Source organism: Neurospora hispaniola (assembly GCF_033458365.1).
Source record: "Neurospora hispaniola strain FGSC 10403 chromosome Unknown B0T23scaffold_7, whole genome shotgun sequence".
Taxonomy (NCBI): domain Eukaryota; kingdom Fungi; phylum Ascomycota; class Sordariomycetes; order Sordariales; family Sordariaceae; genus Neurospora; species Neurospora hispaniola.
In genome coordinates, this window is record NW_026944412.1 from 2,362,113 (window position 1) to 2,377,131 (window position 15,019).

Consider the following 15,019-nt stretch of genomic DNA (forward strand, 5'->3'; position numbering starts at 1 on the left):
CTCTTGAGCCTCATTCTCCAGGGGCACTTCTACAACAGCGACATGGTTTCGACTTATTTGTCACTCCCGAGGAGCAGTAGTGTTGTATGTCTTTCAAGTGACGTTATATCATGGAGCGTTATGGCATCATACTATTATGGAGCAGGCTCTAGGTACCTCTACGTAAAGCTCCAGCTGCCATGTACACTATACACAAAATTTGAACTGAGGGAGGGTGATCGATCTCGGACATTGAAGATCTCGTTCACACACTGACCACAGCTGGTCCATGCCCTCTTTACAGACATCTCCCCCCTTGTGCTGCCAGGTTCTCCAGCCCGACTGCCCGACGTCGCGAGCCGTTTCCCCTGGCCCTGGCTGTCCGTTCCAGTTGAAGCCTCGCAGTCTTGGCAGACCAGTTTCCTTGTCGGGTCCACTGAAACAATTGTTGAACCAACCAACAGAGCCACTGCAACCCACCACTGTCCCCCAAACAATTGGGGCTGCGCTAATCTCGACGCCGCGACCGCGCTCTCAAGTGGAACTGAAAGTAAACACAACATCCAAACACTCCCAATTCTTCCTCGCATGTCGCCGGTTCATACGCCGACTGCGCTCTTCTCGCCATGCCGCCATCGTCAATTCCTCAACCCGGCCAAGGCAAGCCGCCCTTGCGTCGCGGTTCTATAAGCGGTGCCTCAGGCCCGCAGGCACAGTTTCGCGCCAGCATTGGAGCCAGCGCCATCCCACGTCCGCAGACAGCGCTCAGAGGATCTAGGGTACGTTTCCGCCTGTCGCAAACCAAAGAAGACTATTGACTCAAGATGGCGTCCTGACTGTGGCTCCAATGCGTGCGTAGCCCGGAAGTTTTCGCGCTTCGATTAGTGCTCAGCCGTCTTTCGCCTCCAACCCAAGCGGCGATTCCCATATTCCGCTATCGATTGCCAACTTGAGCCGTTCGAGTTCGCGGCAAGGTCGTACGCCGACCGGGCCATCACCGCCGCCCGCTAACGATGAAACCGCAGCCAGCTCGGCGAATCCGACGCGGGATAGCAGCAAGGAGAACATTGCCCCGCCAGATGCAGCAGAGTACGAAGCCCAGAGACGGCGCATCGAAGAGCTAAAGGCCGAGGTTGGCACTCTCAACTACCAGATCAGCAACTATGAACAGGAAAAGGAGTTGGGACGATTGCAGATGGAAAACGAAATGCGTGATATCCGTCGACAAGCTGAGCAGGATTTTAAAGCAAAACAAGCCGCCGATGCCGAAAAGTCCAAGGCGCTGCGACATGCTGAGTCGCTGCAGGCCGAGTTGGACGACCTACGAGCCGAAAAGGAAACCCAAAAACGAGAACTCAATGCGAAGACAAGGGAAGCACAGGAAGAGGCAAGACTACTTCGAGAACAAGTTGAGGAGTTGAAGGCTGCTAAGGAGGAAGCAGCACGGCTAGCGGAGCGGGAAATTACCGAATTAAAGGCGAAGGTAACTGTGTTGGAGAGGACCGCGCAAGAGACAGAGGAGGAGAACAGAACACTAAAGGATACCCTCGAAAAAGTCAATGCCCAACTGGCAGAGCGAGACGACACAATAGGCAAACTCGATGCCGAGGTTCTTCGACTCAAAGCTCACACAGGCGATGCCGAGACAGTGTCCGTGATCCGCAGGGAGCTTTCGGACCAAGTGAATCACATTCGGATGCTCGAGTCTAAGAACCGTGAGCAAATAACAGAGCTCAAACACTTGCGACAGGTTTACAAGGCCGTGGAGGTAGTCGAGGAAGAGAAACGGACTCTACAGAGGAAGTTGGAAGCAGCACAAACTCTGGAGACCGAGCTGGCCGAGGAACGAAGGCAACGTCTCAGGCTAGAGGATGAAAGGAGATCATGGACCGCATACTTGGAGTCGAATTCAGAGGGTCCCGTCGAGTTCGACTCACCGGAAGCCGTAGCAAGGGCATTGGTGGAGGAGCGTTTCCGCTCCGCCTCGCTGACCGAGCGGTTGGGTGCTCTCCAGCCTGAGATTGCCGATCGTGATAACATCATCAAGTCACTGGAGGATGAGAAGGCCAGACTTCTCGAACAAATTGAGAAACTTCGGGCAAGCAGCGGTCCTTCTGCTAACGACAAGGCCCGCGCCCGTCTAGACAGGCAACGCGCCCTCGCCGTCAAGGAGGTGGAGTACCTACGCGCCCAACTCAAGACCTTTGACATGGAAGACGTCACCATGCAACCCGAGCAGCTCGACGAGCAAAAAGCCAAGCGGATCCAAGAGCTTGAGGACCTCGTCGACAAGTACAAAGAAGAGGTTAACACCCTCCACGCCGACCTGACCTCCCTCGAATCCGCCAGCACCAGCCCCGTCCAACCCGTACTGGCCGGCACCAAACGGCCCCGCGATGACCACGACGGCGCCGAGTCCGAACAACTCGGCCAACTCGCCCGCAAGAACCGCAAGCTCCAATCCGAGTTCTCCGACCTGCAAACCGCCCACCGCATCCTCCAAAAGGAGCACGAAGTAACCACCTCCCAGCTCGCCGCCGCCAAGGAACAACTCAAAACCCGCATCCTCTCGCTGCGCGACAACCCAACCTCGGAATACGAAAAGATCAAGACCGACACCCTTAAAGCCCTCAAGCTCGAGAACGCCGAGCTGCTCGCCCACCTCGAGCGCCAACCGACTCTCTTCGCGACCGTCCCCGCCACCCAAATCGCCGCGCTCAAACGCGAAATATCCGCCGCGCAAGCCGAGACGGCCTCGGCCCAAAAACGCGCCGACCGCCTAAAACAAGTATGGGCAGCCAAGTCTGCCGAGTTCAAAGAGGCCGTGTTCAGCACCCTGGGGTGGACCGTGACGTTCATCCCCGGAGGCAAGATGCGGGTGGAAAGTGTTTATTACCCTTCCAAGACGGAGGAGCACGAGAACAGCATCGTTTTCGATGGCGAGAAGGGCACGATGAAGGTGGGCGGAGGACCGAGGAGCGAGTTTGCGAACAGGATTGCGGATAATATTCGGTTTTGGGTCAGGGAGAGGGGAGAGGTGCCGTGCTTTTTGGCGGCCTTGACGTTGGAGTTTTATGAGGAAATGCATGGGGCGAAGCAGTTGCAGGCGGCTGGGGGAGGCGAAAGTAGCAATGGGAGCGGGACGCCTATGGAGGGGGTGACTGGGACTGCTTCGGCTTAGTAGGTCAGCTTGTTCGGTCTGGTATCTGGGCTTCCTGGGGTGGACGTTGTTTTGGGAAGCATCAATATGGCGTTGGTGCACATTTTTTGCTTTTGCTTTGCGTTGCTTCACAGACTGCTCGAAAAGAAAGTAACAGACTTGAACGTTCGGGATGCTTAGTTTCCCCTCTATCAGGCCCTTTGGCCTTATACCACGCAGAATGGATTAAGAGCAAAATGGCACTACACATACATACATACATAATTTGACTTTGAACAACGAGGAAACTGGGACAACCGAAGGGATAATTATCTGCTTCTCACGTTGTTGCTGTCGATCGCGAATTCGAGTCCAAGCAAAGTAACGAGTTATAGAATGTTGACAAGTTTCAACGATTCATGAGTTACGAGACAAGTACCGAGTGATAGATATTCGTGATTTGGGTAAATATGTATCAACCACCAGTTGCCATTTGTATTGATATGTGTAATTTCTGTGTCGTCTTAGTAACCCAGCTTCTTCTAAGCATCTCAAAGGTATACCTAAGAGTGGAACCCTCAGAGTTCCATGTTATTGGTAGCCCTGCTGGTTCGGTTACGAGCAGCAACTCTGGGATGTGGCGATTGGAGAGACAATGTCCTAAATTAAAGAAATAAAAATAGAAAATGAATTGGAAAGTCGATTAGCGAGATTACCCGAGATCCCATGGGTCTAATAAGCTTGAGCCCCTTTACACATGCCCCCTCCCTTATTTATTAAGCATCTCGCCATGGCTTTAGTTACCTAGCTTTTCTTTGCTCTCGTTGACAAATGTTAACCGCCAATTGCAACGATGACGGTGGACACATAGATCGTCATCCTCAAATAGGTTGAATGAAAGATTCTTCAAGCTGGCCTAACAACCAGACAACCAGATGCGAAAATAAACAATAAACCGCCCACAGGATCTGAACTTAGTTAATCGTGAGTGGTATTTTTTGGAGCGTGATGGTAACAACTATGACAAAAAGAAAAGAAAAAAAAATGGGTAAGGTAGGTAATTGATGAAGTGCCATGCAAAAAAAAAAAATAAGGATGCCAGGCCAACATCGTACCTTAGGACGTTAGTTCAAAACCAACCATAACAAAAAAAAAAAAAAAAAGTACGATGATATCCATTACATGGAGAGATAGATTGCGGACAAGATCAGATAGCCACTTTTTACCCTTTCATATGGCTTTTCGTCACATGGCTACACAGATGACCACAGGTCTCTCCGTCCCAATTTTCTTCTCCTCTTATCCCCCTACTCACTTTCACTTGGCCTCATATTTCCCGCCGATCAACTTTCTCGACAGAGGAACCTCAGCCCACGTCCTGCCGTCCTTACCCAGCGGAGGTGAAATCGGTCCCTTGTCATCCGCAAATGGATCCTCTTCCTCCGACTGTTCTTCCGCCTTTTCCTTGCCCTTGCCTTCCACGAGCCTCGATACCGAAATGCCGCTACCCACTTCGCCTGCCGGAGGAGCTGTGTATTCCCACCTGACCTCAATGTGCCCAGGCTGTGGTTCACCATTTTGCTCGCCAATTACCCGGCAGATGATCTTGGCCCAGTCATCCGTCAGTGTCAACTCGGGGATTTTCCAGTACACAAGATGCTTCTCCTTCAGGTGGGTGCCGGAAGGCTTAGTCTGGACACCACTTGCGCGGGCACCCTCGTAAGTCGCGACAAAGGTCACGTTGTGCAGGACGATAGGGCGCTGCAACGTCACAGAGGGGTTGACGCGGTACTGAAGCAAAAGACCAAGCTTATCTCCCTGGGGTTTCCAAACGGGGTTGATGCTGATCGGGCAGTGGGAGGACACGAGGGCGGTATCGTTCTCGGCGTGGACTCGGTAGGTAAAAGCGGGAGTGGATATAGTCGTGAGGTGTGAGGTGTTAATGGTGAACTCATCCGGGGAAGTGGCGTCGCTAGTAACAAAGAGGCGATTGGGTCCAATAGACTCAAGGCGAGCAAAGTTGTTGAGACGTATTATTTGATTATCTGCAGTTACCGTTAGCCAAACTGGACGGCTTTCATGACGTGTCACATAATACATACCGGTCTGGAGGTTATGGGGGTCGGACTTGTATGAGAGAGCGATTTCACCAGTAACTTTAACGGACTTGGCCTCTCCATCCTGGAAAAGAGCGGAGACGGTTTCAATGATGGACGAGTGTAGGCCTGGTCCAAAATCAGGTCCGTGGATGTCCTGATGCTTCAGATGTGCAATGCCACCGTAAGCTGAGCCCGCTCCATATGACGTTCCAGACCGAATAGACTGATTATCGGAAGCATGCGAGGCACGGCTTGGCTCTGAGCCCAGAGTTATCGGTGGTGTAGACCTAATAATGGATGAAGCTGTAGCTGGCAGGGATGGTGATGAGGGGAAAGGATTTTCGGGGTGATCCGGTACTGGCATAGCAGGTATGTACATGGTGTGACGCACATCTCTCCTGCCTCTAACAGTTCCTGCCTTGCGATTCGGGAGTCCCATAGCCGTGAGTGTATGGGCGACGTTCGACAGGGCCGCTTGCTTCGCATCTTGATCCTCTTCCGCAATGGGTTCGTTCTGAATGTTGAGCTTGAACAAGTGATCAGGCTCTTCAGCGGCCGCCTCCTTTTGGGCCTCGGCGATGGGGTCGTGGGAATACTGAGGAATGGTATAACCCTCGGCATCCTTCGCAGGCTCCTCTTGAGGTTGTGACTGCTGGGTAGAGGCGGGAGGTGCCGAGGGAGCGGCATCGAAAATATTCTCGGCTGTACCATTGGTGAGGTTGTTGGAAGTCGGTCGTGGCTGGCTAGACTCGGCCTGTCCATCCCCAGAGTGGAATCCATTTGTACCGCCATGCAAGAAATCATTGATGTTGTCCCTCTTCACCCGCTCATCTGAGGTGGAGGGTCTTTCGGCCATGGACGACAGCCTGTGAGGATGGGACTCTGCTAGATTGTGAGAAGACCCCCCTGGAGATAATGTCTGACCATGACTACTTCCAAGGCCGCGAGTGAAGGCGCCAAGGGCCTTGGGGGGTCCCAACTGTCCGAATCCCCCATGAATGCTCTGCCTTCGACGTCCTAGCATTGTTCCAATACGGCTGCGCAGCTTCGAATCTGTTTCAATTGGTTAGTAGGCCGATAGCGCATCCTCATGAAAAACGCCAACATACCTGACTGATCTCTAAAGCCGGAGTGTTGACTCATGCCGTCATCGTCGTGCAGTGGAGTGCCCGGAGGGGGTCCCACGGGCGGGCTCCCTCCGCCAGCAGAGCTCGATTGTCTAGCCGTGGTCGTCCTCCTTTCAAACTTGGGCCTTCCAGCCGTAACCTTGGAGACGAAGTTGTGGATTTCCAGGCCAGTGTTAATCTCGAGCATCGTGTTCAACACCTCCTCCGCTGCCGCCTGGGTCCGAGTGGCTTGGTCGACTTCGTGGGTCTGCAGCTGAGTCAAGACATCGCGTAGGTGGTTGGTCCTTTGTTCATCTAGAGCCTGGAGGGTTTCGAAGATAAACGGCGCCTGCGATTCCCATTGTTGCGAGGCAGCTTCCAGTCTCGATGCGGCCGCGTCCACTTTTTGGCTCCTGGCCTTCCCACCCTTCTTTGAAAGCTTTTCGGACTTTTCGGCAGCATCGTCGAGCTCTTTTGCCATCGTTTGAAGGTTGGCATTGATGGTGTTGATGTTCTGCATCTCCTTGCGGGACTGGAAGCTGCGAAGGGGTTGTTCGACATCCTTATCGATGCGCTGGGCGTATAGCTGGTGGGACGCCGCAATTCCATCGGTCGACGAGAGGATCTTGTCCCATGGTGCTTGAAAGACACTATTCAATGGACATTGTCAGTGCTCTGTATTAGGAAGCGAGGGCGGGATTGGAGTCGCAATCGGAATCGGAATCGCAATTCTGAGGGGGAAGAGGAGTGAGAGAGCGGGGAGTGGTGCGACGAACCCTAGCTCGGATGCGGCATTGGGAACCTTGAAGAGAAGCAACTTGCGCAAGCCGGCAACATATTGCTCCTCAACTCTCCTGCGTTCCTGTGGTTTGTTTCTTCAGCTTCGTTGTCCTATCGGTGGCGGATTGTTCTCTGGCGGTCGGCGCATTCGTACCTGAAGCCAGTCCGCAATTTCCTGGTTGACTTTTGCGATCCGCTTGACCCGGTCCGAGAATATTTGTACTGCTTGGTTGGGCTGGAGGCTGGCCTAGAGCAGAGTCAATGGTTAAAATTGCTTTCCCAAGAACTCGGGAGAGAAACACCAGGCTTACCAGCATCGCCGGATACTCTGCTCTCGAAAGGTCGTCCATGGTGGGCGTAGTCATGCGATGAGCTGCGCAATTGAAGAAGTCGCTCGGACTGGTGAGGGGAGGGGGGCAACGGCACAGGTCAAACCAACAACAGCAAGAACGACATTAAGATAAGACGCCGAAGAGGGCGCAAAAGAGGAGGGAATTAATGATTTGTACAGGTAAAAGTAAGGTAGGTAAGAAAATGGAAAGGAGATGTGTAGAGCGCCAACCTGGAACTAAAAGAAAAGCCGGGTCTGGCGTAATCCAATTTGCGCGAGATGTAATGTTAAAGTTGTAAGGTTGAGTTGGAGTTCTAGCGGGTAGGTTACCTAGTTGGTTAGGTAAGGCGTCAGTCAGGGTGCGGATTCGAGGTACTGTAAGGTACCGACGCTTACATGGAACATACAGGCATGGCAGGGCAGCAAAGCAACATGGATTGGAAGTGTGAGGACTGTGCGAAGCCCGGCAGGTGGGCGTTCCGAGGCCATCCTGTAATCCGTGCATCCAGCGCTCGTTCGTACTTGGGTAATTACCACTGTCCAGGCACCTCGTTCCAGTCCTCTTGGGTCGAGTTCCGAGCCCTGGGCTGGCGCCGGCGGCAGGTCCAGTGCTGGGACAGCGTGGGTACGTAGGCACGAAAACGCAGCTGCCCGAGCTGCAGGGCATTCTGCATCGCTTCCCTTCCTGATGTCACGGGTTGGAGCCTGCGCAGTTGTGGAGATTTTTCTCATTTGATGGAGCCTTGATGGAGCGTGCACAATTCCCCATCAGCTGTCGGCAAGTGCTTGGCTGGCTGAGTGAGCCAATCAGCATGAGACGTTACAGCCCAATTCCGGGCCGAGCAACCTGAGCTGAGAGTCGACGGTACGTACCTTTTTCCTGACGTAACTAACCCCTGAGTCCGGCGTTGTGTCCAATGCAATTGCTTACTCAATCGTGCGTACCTCCACCAAAATCGAAATGCCAAACACTTTCACCTGACGCCAAGTCCAACCCCAGATTCGAGAATCGATGATCCTTTGATGTTTCGATTGGTTCCTGTCTTCGAAATTCATCATCTTTCTCTCACTCAGTGTCGTAGATCTCAGCTGTGCGTTGAAAGTTAACTGAGAACAAAAACTTGGACACATCGTGCACTCCTTCTTTTGGGCAGGGTGACTGGAAATATTTCAACATGTCCCATTCTCCTCCCGAGAGTCCCGGGATGACCTGGAAACAAAGCCTGACGGCCTCAGAACGATATGACAATATCCAGAAACTGTAAGTCGCTCTTTGCACATCACCTGACACATATGCTTATCAATTAACAAGACAGCAGTTTGTGGCCGCGGCAGGACTGAGTGAAAACGCCTTTGCCCTGGAGAAAAACGCCTATGAATCTGCACGCACCAGGGAGGAGTATGATGAGTTTTGCAACCAGTCCCCTTTTGGATCTTCTGAGGCAGATCAGGCCGCAACGGCTGTGTCTAACGAACAGGATGAAGATGGGAACGCCGAAGTGGATCCTGGAGTTACCATTGGTGACTATCAAAACTGCTACTACATTACGAGCGGCGTGACTGCCGATGTCTACAGAGCCGGCGACAGGGCGCTCAAGGTCATCGTTGAGACTAGAAACATTGAGCCTCACAATCCAACACGGGAGGCAAAGCTCCTGGGCCTCTTAAGCAAGCCATGCATCCCTTTGCTCGACACCTTTCGAGACTACGAACAGCGTCTGGTCTTAGTCTTTCCATACATGCCGCTGACTCTTGAGAGCCTCCGGGAGCGGGCGCCTCTCACAGACAGCCAAATCCGCATCATTTTCAGGGATGTCTTTGCTGCTTTGGCCTCTTTACATGGCCAGGGAATCATCCACCGCGATGTCAAGCCTTCGGCTATTCTCCTTGAATCCCCCACAGGGCCAGCCTACCTTTCCGACTTTGGAGCCTCCTGGCATCCGACCCTGTCAGCAGCCACGGAGCCCGCAGACAACAAGATCTTGGATATTGGTACCGGCCCCTACCGAGCCCCCGAAGTCTTGTTCGGGAATCACTCATATGGGCCTCCTGTCGACATGTGGGGAGCAGGCGTGATGCTTGCCGAGTGCTGCAGAAGAGGGGCGAACAAGCACCTATTCGAGTCCCGAGCTGTGCATGAGGACGGGAATCAACTGGGTCTCATTCTTAGCATATTCAAGACCATTGGGTCACCTACGAGGGAGAGCTGGCCCGAGGCCGTGAGCTTTAGGACGCCTCCCTTTGACATCTACCGCGAGTTCGAATGTCGCTCATGGGACAGAATTCTTCCGGATGTAACTGAGGATTGGAGGGAACTGATAAGTGGCCTCGTGAAGTATGATAGCGGGAGAACTACGGCTGATGAGGTATGTGACCTATCTCCGGTATCAAAACGACCCTTTGCTAACGGGTGCACGTGAGTTAGGCACTCCGATACCGCTGTATGGATGAAATATGATGATTATTTGTTGACAACCAAGTTGATGGACGCGGTGGGCGGTGTTACCTCTTTCTCCAAGGGCGTAGGGTGAGTATGATGGAAATATAGGAGTTTGTTCTGGATGGAGCTTGTGACTTTGTCTTGAGAATCGGGTGAAAGCCTTTCGATGTACTCTTTCTTTGTGTTGAACTCCGACTCAGTCGAGCCAAGAAGATTACTTGATGGTTGTATGCGCTGTAGCCCAGAGCCAAACTTGACCCGTACCGCAACCCAGGCTTGATGAACTCCGTCTTTGAAACCACAGAGAGCGTTGTGGACGAGTTTGCAACGAAGAAACAATTTCCCAAGAAAATCGAAATCATCCTCATTTATCGATCGAAATAAGCAACAGGTGAGCAGAGCACAAAAAGAAAAGATACTGGAACGGGGAAAAGAAAGCATCTGGCACCTCTCAAAATGTTGGACAGTGTAAAGAAGTGGAATCCGGACGGGTCCGTGCGCGTGATGTTGGATGAGCGCTCTGCCGCTGTGGGCTGCTGTGAGCTACGAGCTCACCCCTGCAAGCGGCGTCCACAATTCGACGCAGGTACAGAACTGGTGGGAAGTAACGTTCATCCAAACAAATTGCGGGTGAAGCGGGGATGTTGGACGTTTATCGGATGGGGGGTTGTGGTTGACCATCCAACCTAAGTTGTGAAACATGGAACATTCCCTTCATCTTCCATCCTGCCGTTTGTTGACAAAACTTGGAAGAGCAATCTACCGTCAAGTTATTCTTCCAACGCCGAGGAAGAGGCGAACAGACAGAAGAATACCTTCCGCCGATTGCAACCTCGACAATGACGACAAACAGAAAACCTAGAAGACCGCGGATGTGGTGAAGTGACGTTTCGCGAGGGGCCAGGAATCAAGAAACTAGCCCGCTGTAGGGCAGTCAGCAAGATGAGCAGGGGAAATACCAGGTTTGTTTACAGGAACAGTATGGGGTAACAGGGCTGCTACCTAGTTATGGATGGTTCCATTGCTGGGGTTCGGTGCTGGGCGTTGATCAACCGCCGCCGTCTGGTCACCCAATTCACCTCACATCTTGGGATGGGAGCTCGGAAGTTTCAACGGTCCTGAATAATCTTATATCATGCAGGATGGATCGTAGAGAAGTATTGAATTGGAAAAACGTCCAAGACTAAGTTTGTAGGTGTTTCCTCAATCCTCAGCTGTCTCTTCCTTTTACATCGTGCCCTTCTCCCTTCCTCCTCACAATTTTCGCATCATCCATTCCAATCTTCTGGTACCGCTTCCTCTCAACCAATCACGAGCGACCCCAGCCTGTTTCAACTTCACCCATCAACGACAGCCAACGGTTCAGCATCCCAAACAGAATCTCGCAACGCGTTACGCCAGTCCTTACTTTGGGATTGGACATAGCATCAGACCTGGGGGCCGTCTGGGGGTGAGCGACTGGCCATACATACCTTACGGACAGGTACGACGGTTCAGCAAAAAGTTTATTTCCCCCCCGGGTTCACACAGCATCAGACACGGTCGACTTGTTCTCCGGGTCGCGGGAAACGGCCACGCTTAAAAACTGCCGGCCACCTCTCGCATCCTGACGATTCGTTCAATCCCAAGACCTTTTCGTTCCAGGCCTCTTTAGACTGAAACGCATCCCTGCTGGCCGGGTTGGCAGACACTCACTCAGATATTTTGACTTCGGAATTCTTGGTCCCGATTTTGGCCTTCTTCTTCGAATTTTAATATCTAATACCGTGCCCGCAGCATTCGACCGAGCTAGGAAACGCCCGTCTCGGCTCTCGAGGTTGTTTATGCTCCAACCCGTGTCCGGCGCTTGACGATCTTGCAACCTACCTACCCAGCATAAGCGCAGAAGATCGTGGACTAGGAAGACAACAGGATATCAACTTGGGTCAAAACCTGAAAATGCCCGCCCAAACCAAGCTCGCTCCTCTCAGGCGTGCCGCCCCCACCAGGTTCGAGTTCCTCGACGACGACAGCGACAGCAAGGACGTTGACCAACCTCTGTCTGCATCTCATGCGGTTACCGGCCTGGGCATAAGTGCTGCAGTATCTGGACAGTAAGCATTTGTTTTCCAATTCCCCATTCCGTATCTCAATGGCACATTCATTCCTTTGTCCATCGTGTGTCACAAGGCAGGAATTCTCCCAGCATTTTGTTGTCTGGTTGTCGGTATTCAGCTGGACAAGCTGAACCGGTGCCCTTGACACAAGCTGCAGGGCGGGTTTCTTTACTAGTCCCATACGCTAGATGTCTCTAAGTGGTGGATTGCACGCCTGAGCTGGACAGCTTCCATCAGCCTCCGCTGGCTGCTCGTGTTCGCTGTGCCACGATATGCCTGGTTGACAGGATGCTGCGCGCCTGTAAAACAAACACATGCCACTACCACGCCCCTTCCGTTGCTATGCATCATTTATCTACAACCTCGTCCCACCTTGCCTGTTCGAGCGACATCAAGCGATGTGTAGGCAAGAATACCTCGCGAAGAACAGTTGCTCTCCCTCATCTCTTTCTCTCAATGTTGGCCAAATCGTCTTCTTATCCCTTCAGCAAAGCTTAGGTTCCTTAGTCGATAAGCGAACAGCCGCCCACTCAATTGGGCGCTGTGACTGTTACGATCACGGTAAAGCTAACCACTCTTCGCCGACTTGTAGCAAGACCGTCCCGGTGCAACCCCCGCCCAGAAACCCGCGACGTCTCACAGCCGTTCAGCAAAAGCAGACCTACCGACCCTGCCGACCCACCTCGTCAATCTACTCGGAAAATTCTCCGCCTCTTGCACCCCACGACCCCAAGCAACCTAGCACGCTGGCGTCCCATCACTTTCAACGCTATCGAGGGGGCGAGGAGATTTCGCCCCCCAGCTCGCCAGAGCCGAGCTATACCCAGCCCCACCATCGGCCTCCCATCCTTCCACCGGGCGATGTCTCCCCGATCGAGGAAGAATATGAGGAGACGGCGCAAGGAGCTTCCGAACCTCAGCCCTATGGGAGGACCCAACATCCACACTACCAGGGTCCGGGTTCCCACTCACCTCCATCGAAGCACAATGCTGCGGCCAGCATCAACGTGATGCGCCGTGGCCAGCGCAGACTTTCGGACGCGGCCCTTCGCAATACTCATGTGAATCGTGCACCCCCATCCCGACAACCCCGGGCCCCTGGACCGGGTTTACCTTTGTTTGATCCGGTAACCGGCGAACATCTCGACAGCGCGCATGGCCGTCCGCTGAACAGGCCTCCGCCCGGTGCTCCCTATGGCCCAGATCCAAGATTCGCTCGCCAGCTGCCGCCGCCGCCGCCGCCGTTTGCAGGGCCACAGCCGAAAATGGCTTCTGCCAGGGATAGAATGATGAGGATGGTGAGCGCGAGCCCACGAGAAAGCGGGCCAGACCCGGCAGCAGGAGCTTTCGCGGCCAATCGTCCTGGTTGGCGTGGACCAAGCGGTCGAACAGCCATCGTTGATCCCGTCCGTGGTAATCCTAAGGTCCCCCCACTGAGGATACCCGATCGCGATGGTAGACGGGTTGTGTCGCAAGATGCTGGACATAGCCAAAGACCCGAGTTGTCTCTGGGTATTCCTAGACGGAATCAAATGTCCCCGCCAGCTCGTGCTGGTGCACCGATGGGGTTTGCGCCACGGGACCCCGGCCAGAGAGTCATATCCTCGTCTCAGGTGCACCCGCAGTCTGCGACGACACCGCGACCGGTGAGAAGTCCAATTTATCCGAGTCCACCGTATTCTGCGATTACCTTACGAGGAGATGCACCGTTCGTAGCAGCCCAGCAGCTCAAACGTGACGGTATGGGTCCTCCCCCTCCGATGGCCTTCACCCCTGTTTCACCAACAAACACTTCTCCTGTGAACTCCAGCCCACAATCGAATTCGGTTCAGAGGAAGCCTACCTCATCTTACGCCAACCATCAATCCCAGGACTCTTTCTCTTCAGTTTACTCCCAGCAGCAATCTGGGGTGCCGATACCGAAGCAACAGCCTCCTACCACCCAACCCGTGGCTGCCAGCCCGCTTCCAGACGATGAACCTTGTACACAACCCCCTTCGCGTTTCAGCGTGACAACGTATGCGACCAGCATATCCACCATAACCCACGCCCCACGCGAGTCCCTGGATGATTTCCATGACAATAGCGATTATCAGCCCTCAGTATCCAGCATTTCGCAGCGGCGTCGTTCAGAGAGCCCCAAGGACGAAGAGCCGGTACAATCCATCATGAACAGAAGCAGACCCAAACTCGAAGGCTTCGACTACAAGAAAAACCAAGTCCCCATCGTCGTCTCCCTCAAAGACCAAATCGTCTCCCCCTACGAGAGTGTCATCGACCGCGAATCTCCCGCTGCCCGCGACCGTCGAGTCGGTATCGCAAATGGACCCAAACCTAGTCCCAGGCGCGTCTCCGCCACCCCCTCCGACATTAACAAATCCCTCCCTCCGGCTCCTCCTGAACTCGAAGCTTTGTCCCTCCATGACGGCAAGCCTTCCAGTCCTAAAGACCTCACCGCCTCCGAGCGTGTAGCACTCTACGACGCTCAAATTCAAGCCCTTGGCAACCGTCGCATCAACATCACCCGCTCCATCAAGCAGATGACGGAGCTAATGCCGACGGACAACATTCTGAACAGCGAGGCAGTCCGCCGCAAGCGCGAAATAGAAAAACAAAAAGTCGAAGGCCTAAAAACAGAGCTGGCGGAGGTGCAGAGGCAGATGTACGAGCTGGGACTGAAGTTGCATCGGGCGTATAAGAGGCAAGAGAAGGAGGCGACTTTTGAGCCTACTACGCTTTGGGTGAGGAGGGTTACTGGGTGAGGGGTTGGATAAGGAGGGAGTTGGTGTGGGAGATGGCAATTGACTTCCTTTTTGTCAGTTATGTTTGAACATGTGACGAGTTCTTTTTCCTATGTCATGGGGGGATGGTCCTCTTTTCTTTATGAAGAGCATGCATGCTACAAGCGAGCGGGCAGTGCCGCGGTGTAGTTCAAGTGGAGTTTAGGCATGAGCTGTGGGGTTTTCTTATGCTCTTTTTGCAATACGTATAATGACAACCAAGTAAAGTTTTCGTATTTGTATCTGTATGGATGACATCTTCAGGCAGT

General features: G+C 53.3%; 4 protein-coding genes across 4 annotated transcripts; 3 read left to right on the forward strand and 1 right to left on the reverse strand.

Annotated features, from left to right (window-relative positions):
- Positions 1 to 523: 523 nt before the first annotated feature.
- B0T23DRAFT_387165 (spindle assembly checkpoint component Mad1) lies at positions 524 to 3,609 on the forward strand. Its single transcript, XM_062837669.1, has 2 exons — positions 524 to 758; positions 839 to 3,609. The coding sequence occupies exons 1-2, from the start codon at positions 606 to 608 to the stop codon at positions 3,158 to 3,160; spliced, it is 2,475 nt and encodes an 824-aa protein (XP_062690156.1). The 5' UTR covers positions 524 to 605; the 3' UTR covers positions 3,161 to 3,609.
- Positions 3,610 to 4,015: 406 nt separating this feature from the next.
- On the reverse strand, positions 4,016 to 7,844 carry B0T23DRAFT_364479 (muniscin C-terminal mu domain-containing protein). The gene is made up of 7 exons (XM_062836340.1): positions 7,831 to 7,844; positions 7,415 to 7,764; positions 7,258 to 7,350; positions 7,100 to 7,185; positions 6,327 to 6,973; positions 5,221 to 6,270; positions 4,016 to 5,163 (listed from the first exon to the last, which is right to left on the reverse strand). Exons 2-7 carry the CDS (start codon positions 7,466 to 7,468, stop codon positions 4,436 to 4,438), a joined length of 2,658 nt encoding a protein of 885 aa, XP_062690157.1. The 5' UTR covers positions 7,469 to 7,764; positions 7,831 to 7,844; the 3' UTR covers positions 4,016 to 4,435.
- A 538-nt stretch (positions 7,845 to 8,382) lies between these two features.
- B0T23DRAFT_456114 (kinase-like domain-containing protein) lies at positions 8,383 to 9,965 on the forward strand. The gene is made up of 3 exons (XM_062841261.1): positions 8,383 to 8,695; positions 8,747 to 9,800; positions 9,860 to 9,965. Exons 1-3 carry the CDS (start codon positions 8,610 to 8,612, stop codon positions 9,890 to 9,892), a joined length of 1,173 nt encoding a protein of 390 aa, XP_062690158.1. The 5' UTR covers positions 8,383 to 8,609; the 3' UTR covers positions 9,893 to 9,965.
- A 1,847-nt stretch (positions 9,966 to 11,812) lies between these two features.
- On the forward strand, positions 11,813 to 14,732 carry B0T23DRAFT_431652 (uncharacterized protein; the record flags this gene model as incomplete). Its single annotated transcript, XM_062840335.1, has 2 exons — positions 11,813 to 11,967; positions 12,563 to 14,732. The coding sequence occupies 2 exons, from the start codon at positions 11,813 to 11,815 to the stop codon at positions 14,730 to 14,732; spliced, it is 2,325 nt and encodes a 774-aa protein (XP_062690159.1).
- Positions 14,733 to 15,019: the final 287 nt, after the last annotated feature.

What these genes read in the sequence shown, in the direction of transcription:
- B0T23DRAFT_387165 (XM_062837669.1), top strand. Translation starts at nt 606, where the DNA reads ATGCCGCCATCGTCAATTCCTCAACCCGGCCAAGGCAAGCCGCCCTTG. An exon ending in CAGCGCTCAGAGGATCTAGG is followed by an intron (nt 759 to 838) that starts GTACGTTTCCGC and finishes ATGCGTGCGTAG; the next exon opens with CCCGGAAGTTTTCGCGCTTC.
- B0T23DRAFT_364479 (XM_062836340.1), bottom strand. Translation starts at nt 7,468, where the DNA reads ATGACTACGCCCACCATGGACGACCTTTCGAGAGCAGAGTATCCGGCG. An exon ending in CGGCTTTAGAGATCAGTCAG is followed by an intron (nt 6,271 to 6,326) that starts GTATGTTGGCGT and finishes CAATTGAAACAG; the next exon opens with ATTCGAAGCTGCGCAGCCGT. An exon ending in CCCCCATAACCTCCAGACCG is followed by an intron (nt 5,164 to 5,220) that starts GTATGTATTATG and finishes CGGTAACTGCAG; the next exon opens with ATAATCAAATAATACGTCTC.
- B0T23DRAFT_456114 (XM_062841261.1), top strand. Translation starts at nt 8,610, where the DNA reads ATGTCCCATTCTCCTCCCGAGAGTCCCGGGATGACCTGGAAACAAAGC. An exon ending in TATGACAATATCCAGAAACT is followed by an intron (nt 8,696 to 8,746) that starts GTAAGTCGCTCT and finishes TCAATTAACAAG; the next exon opens with ACAGCAGTTTGTGGCCGCGG. An exon ending in GGAGAACTACGGCTGATGAG is followed by an intron (nt 9,801 to 9,859) that starts GTATGTGACCTA and finishes CACGTGAGTTAG; the next exon opens with GCACTCCGATACCGCTGTAT.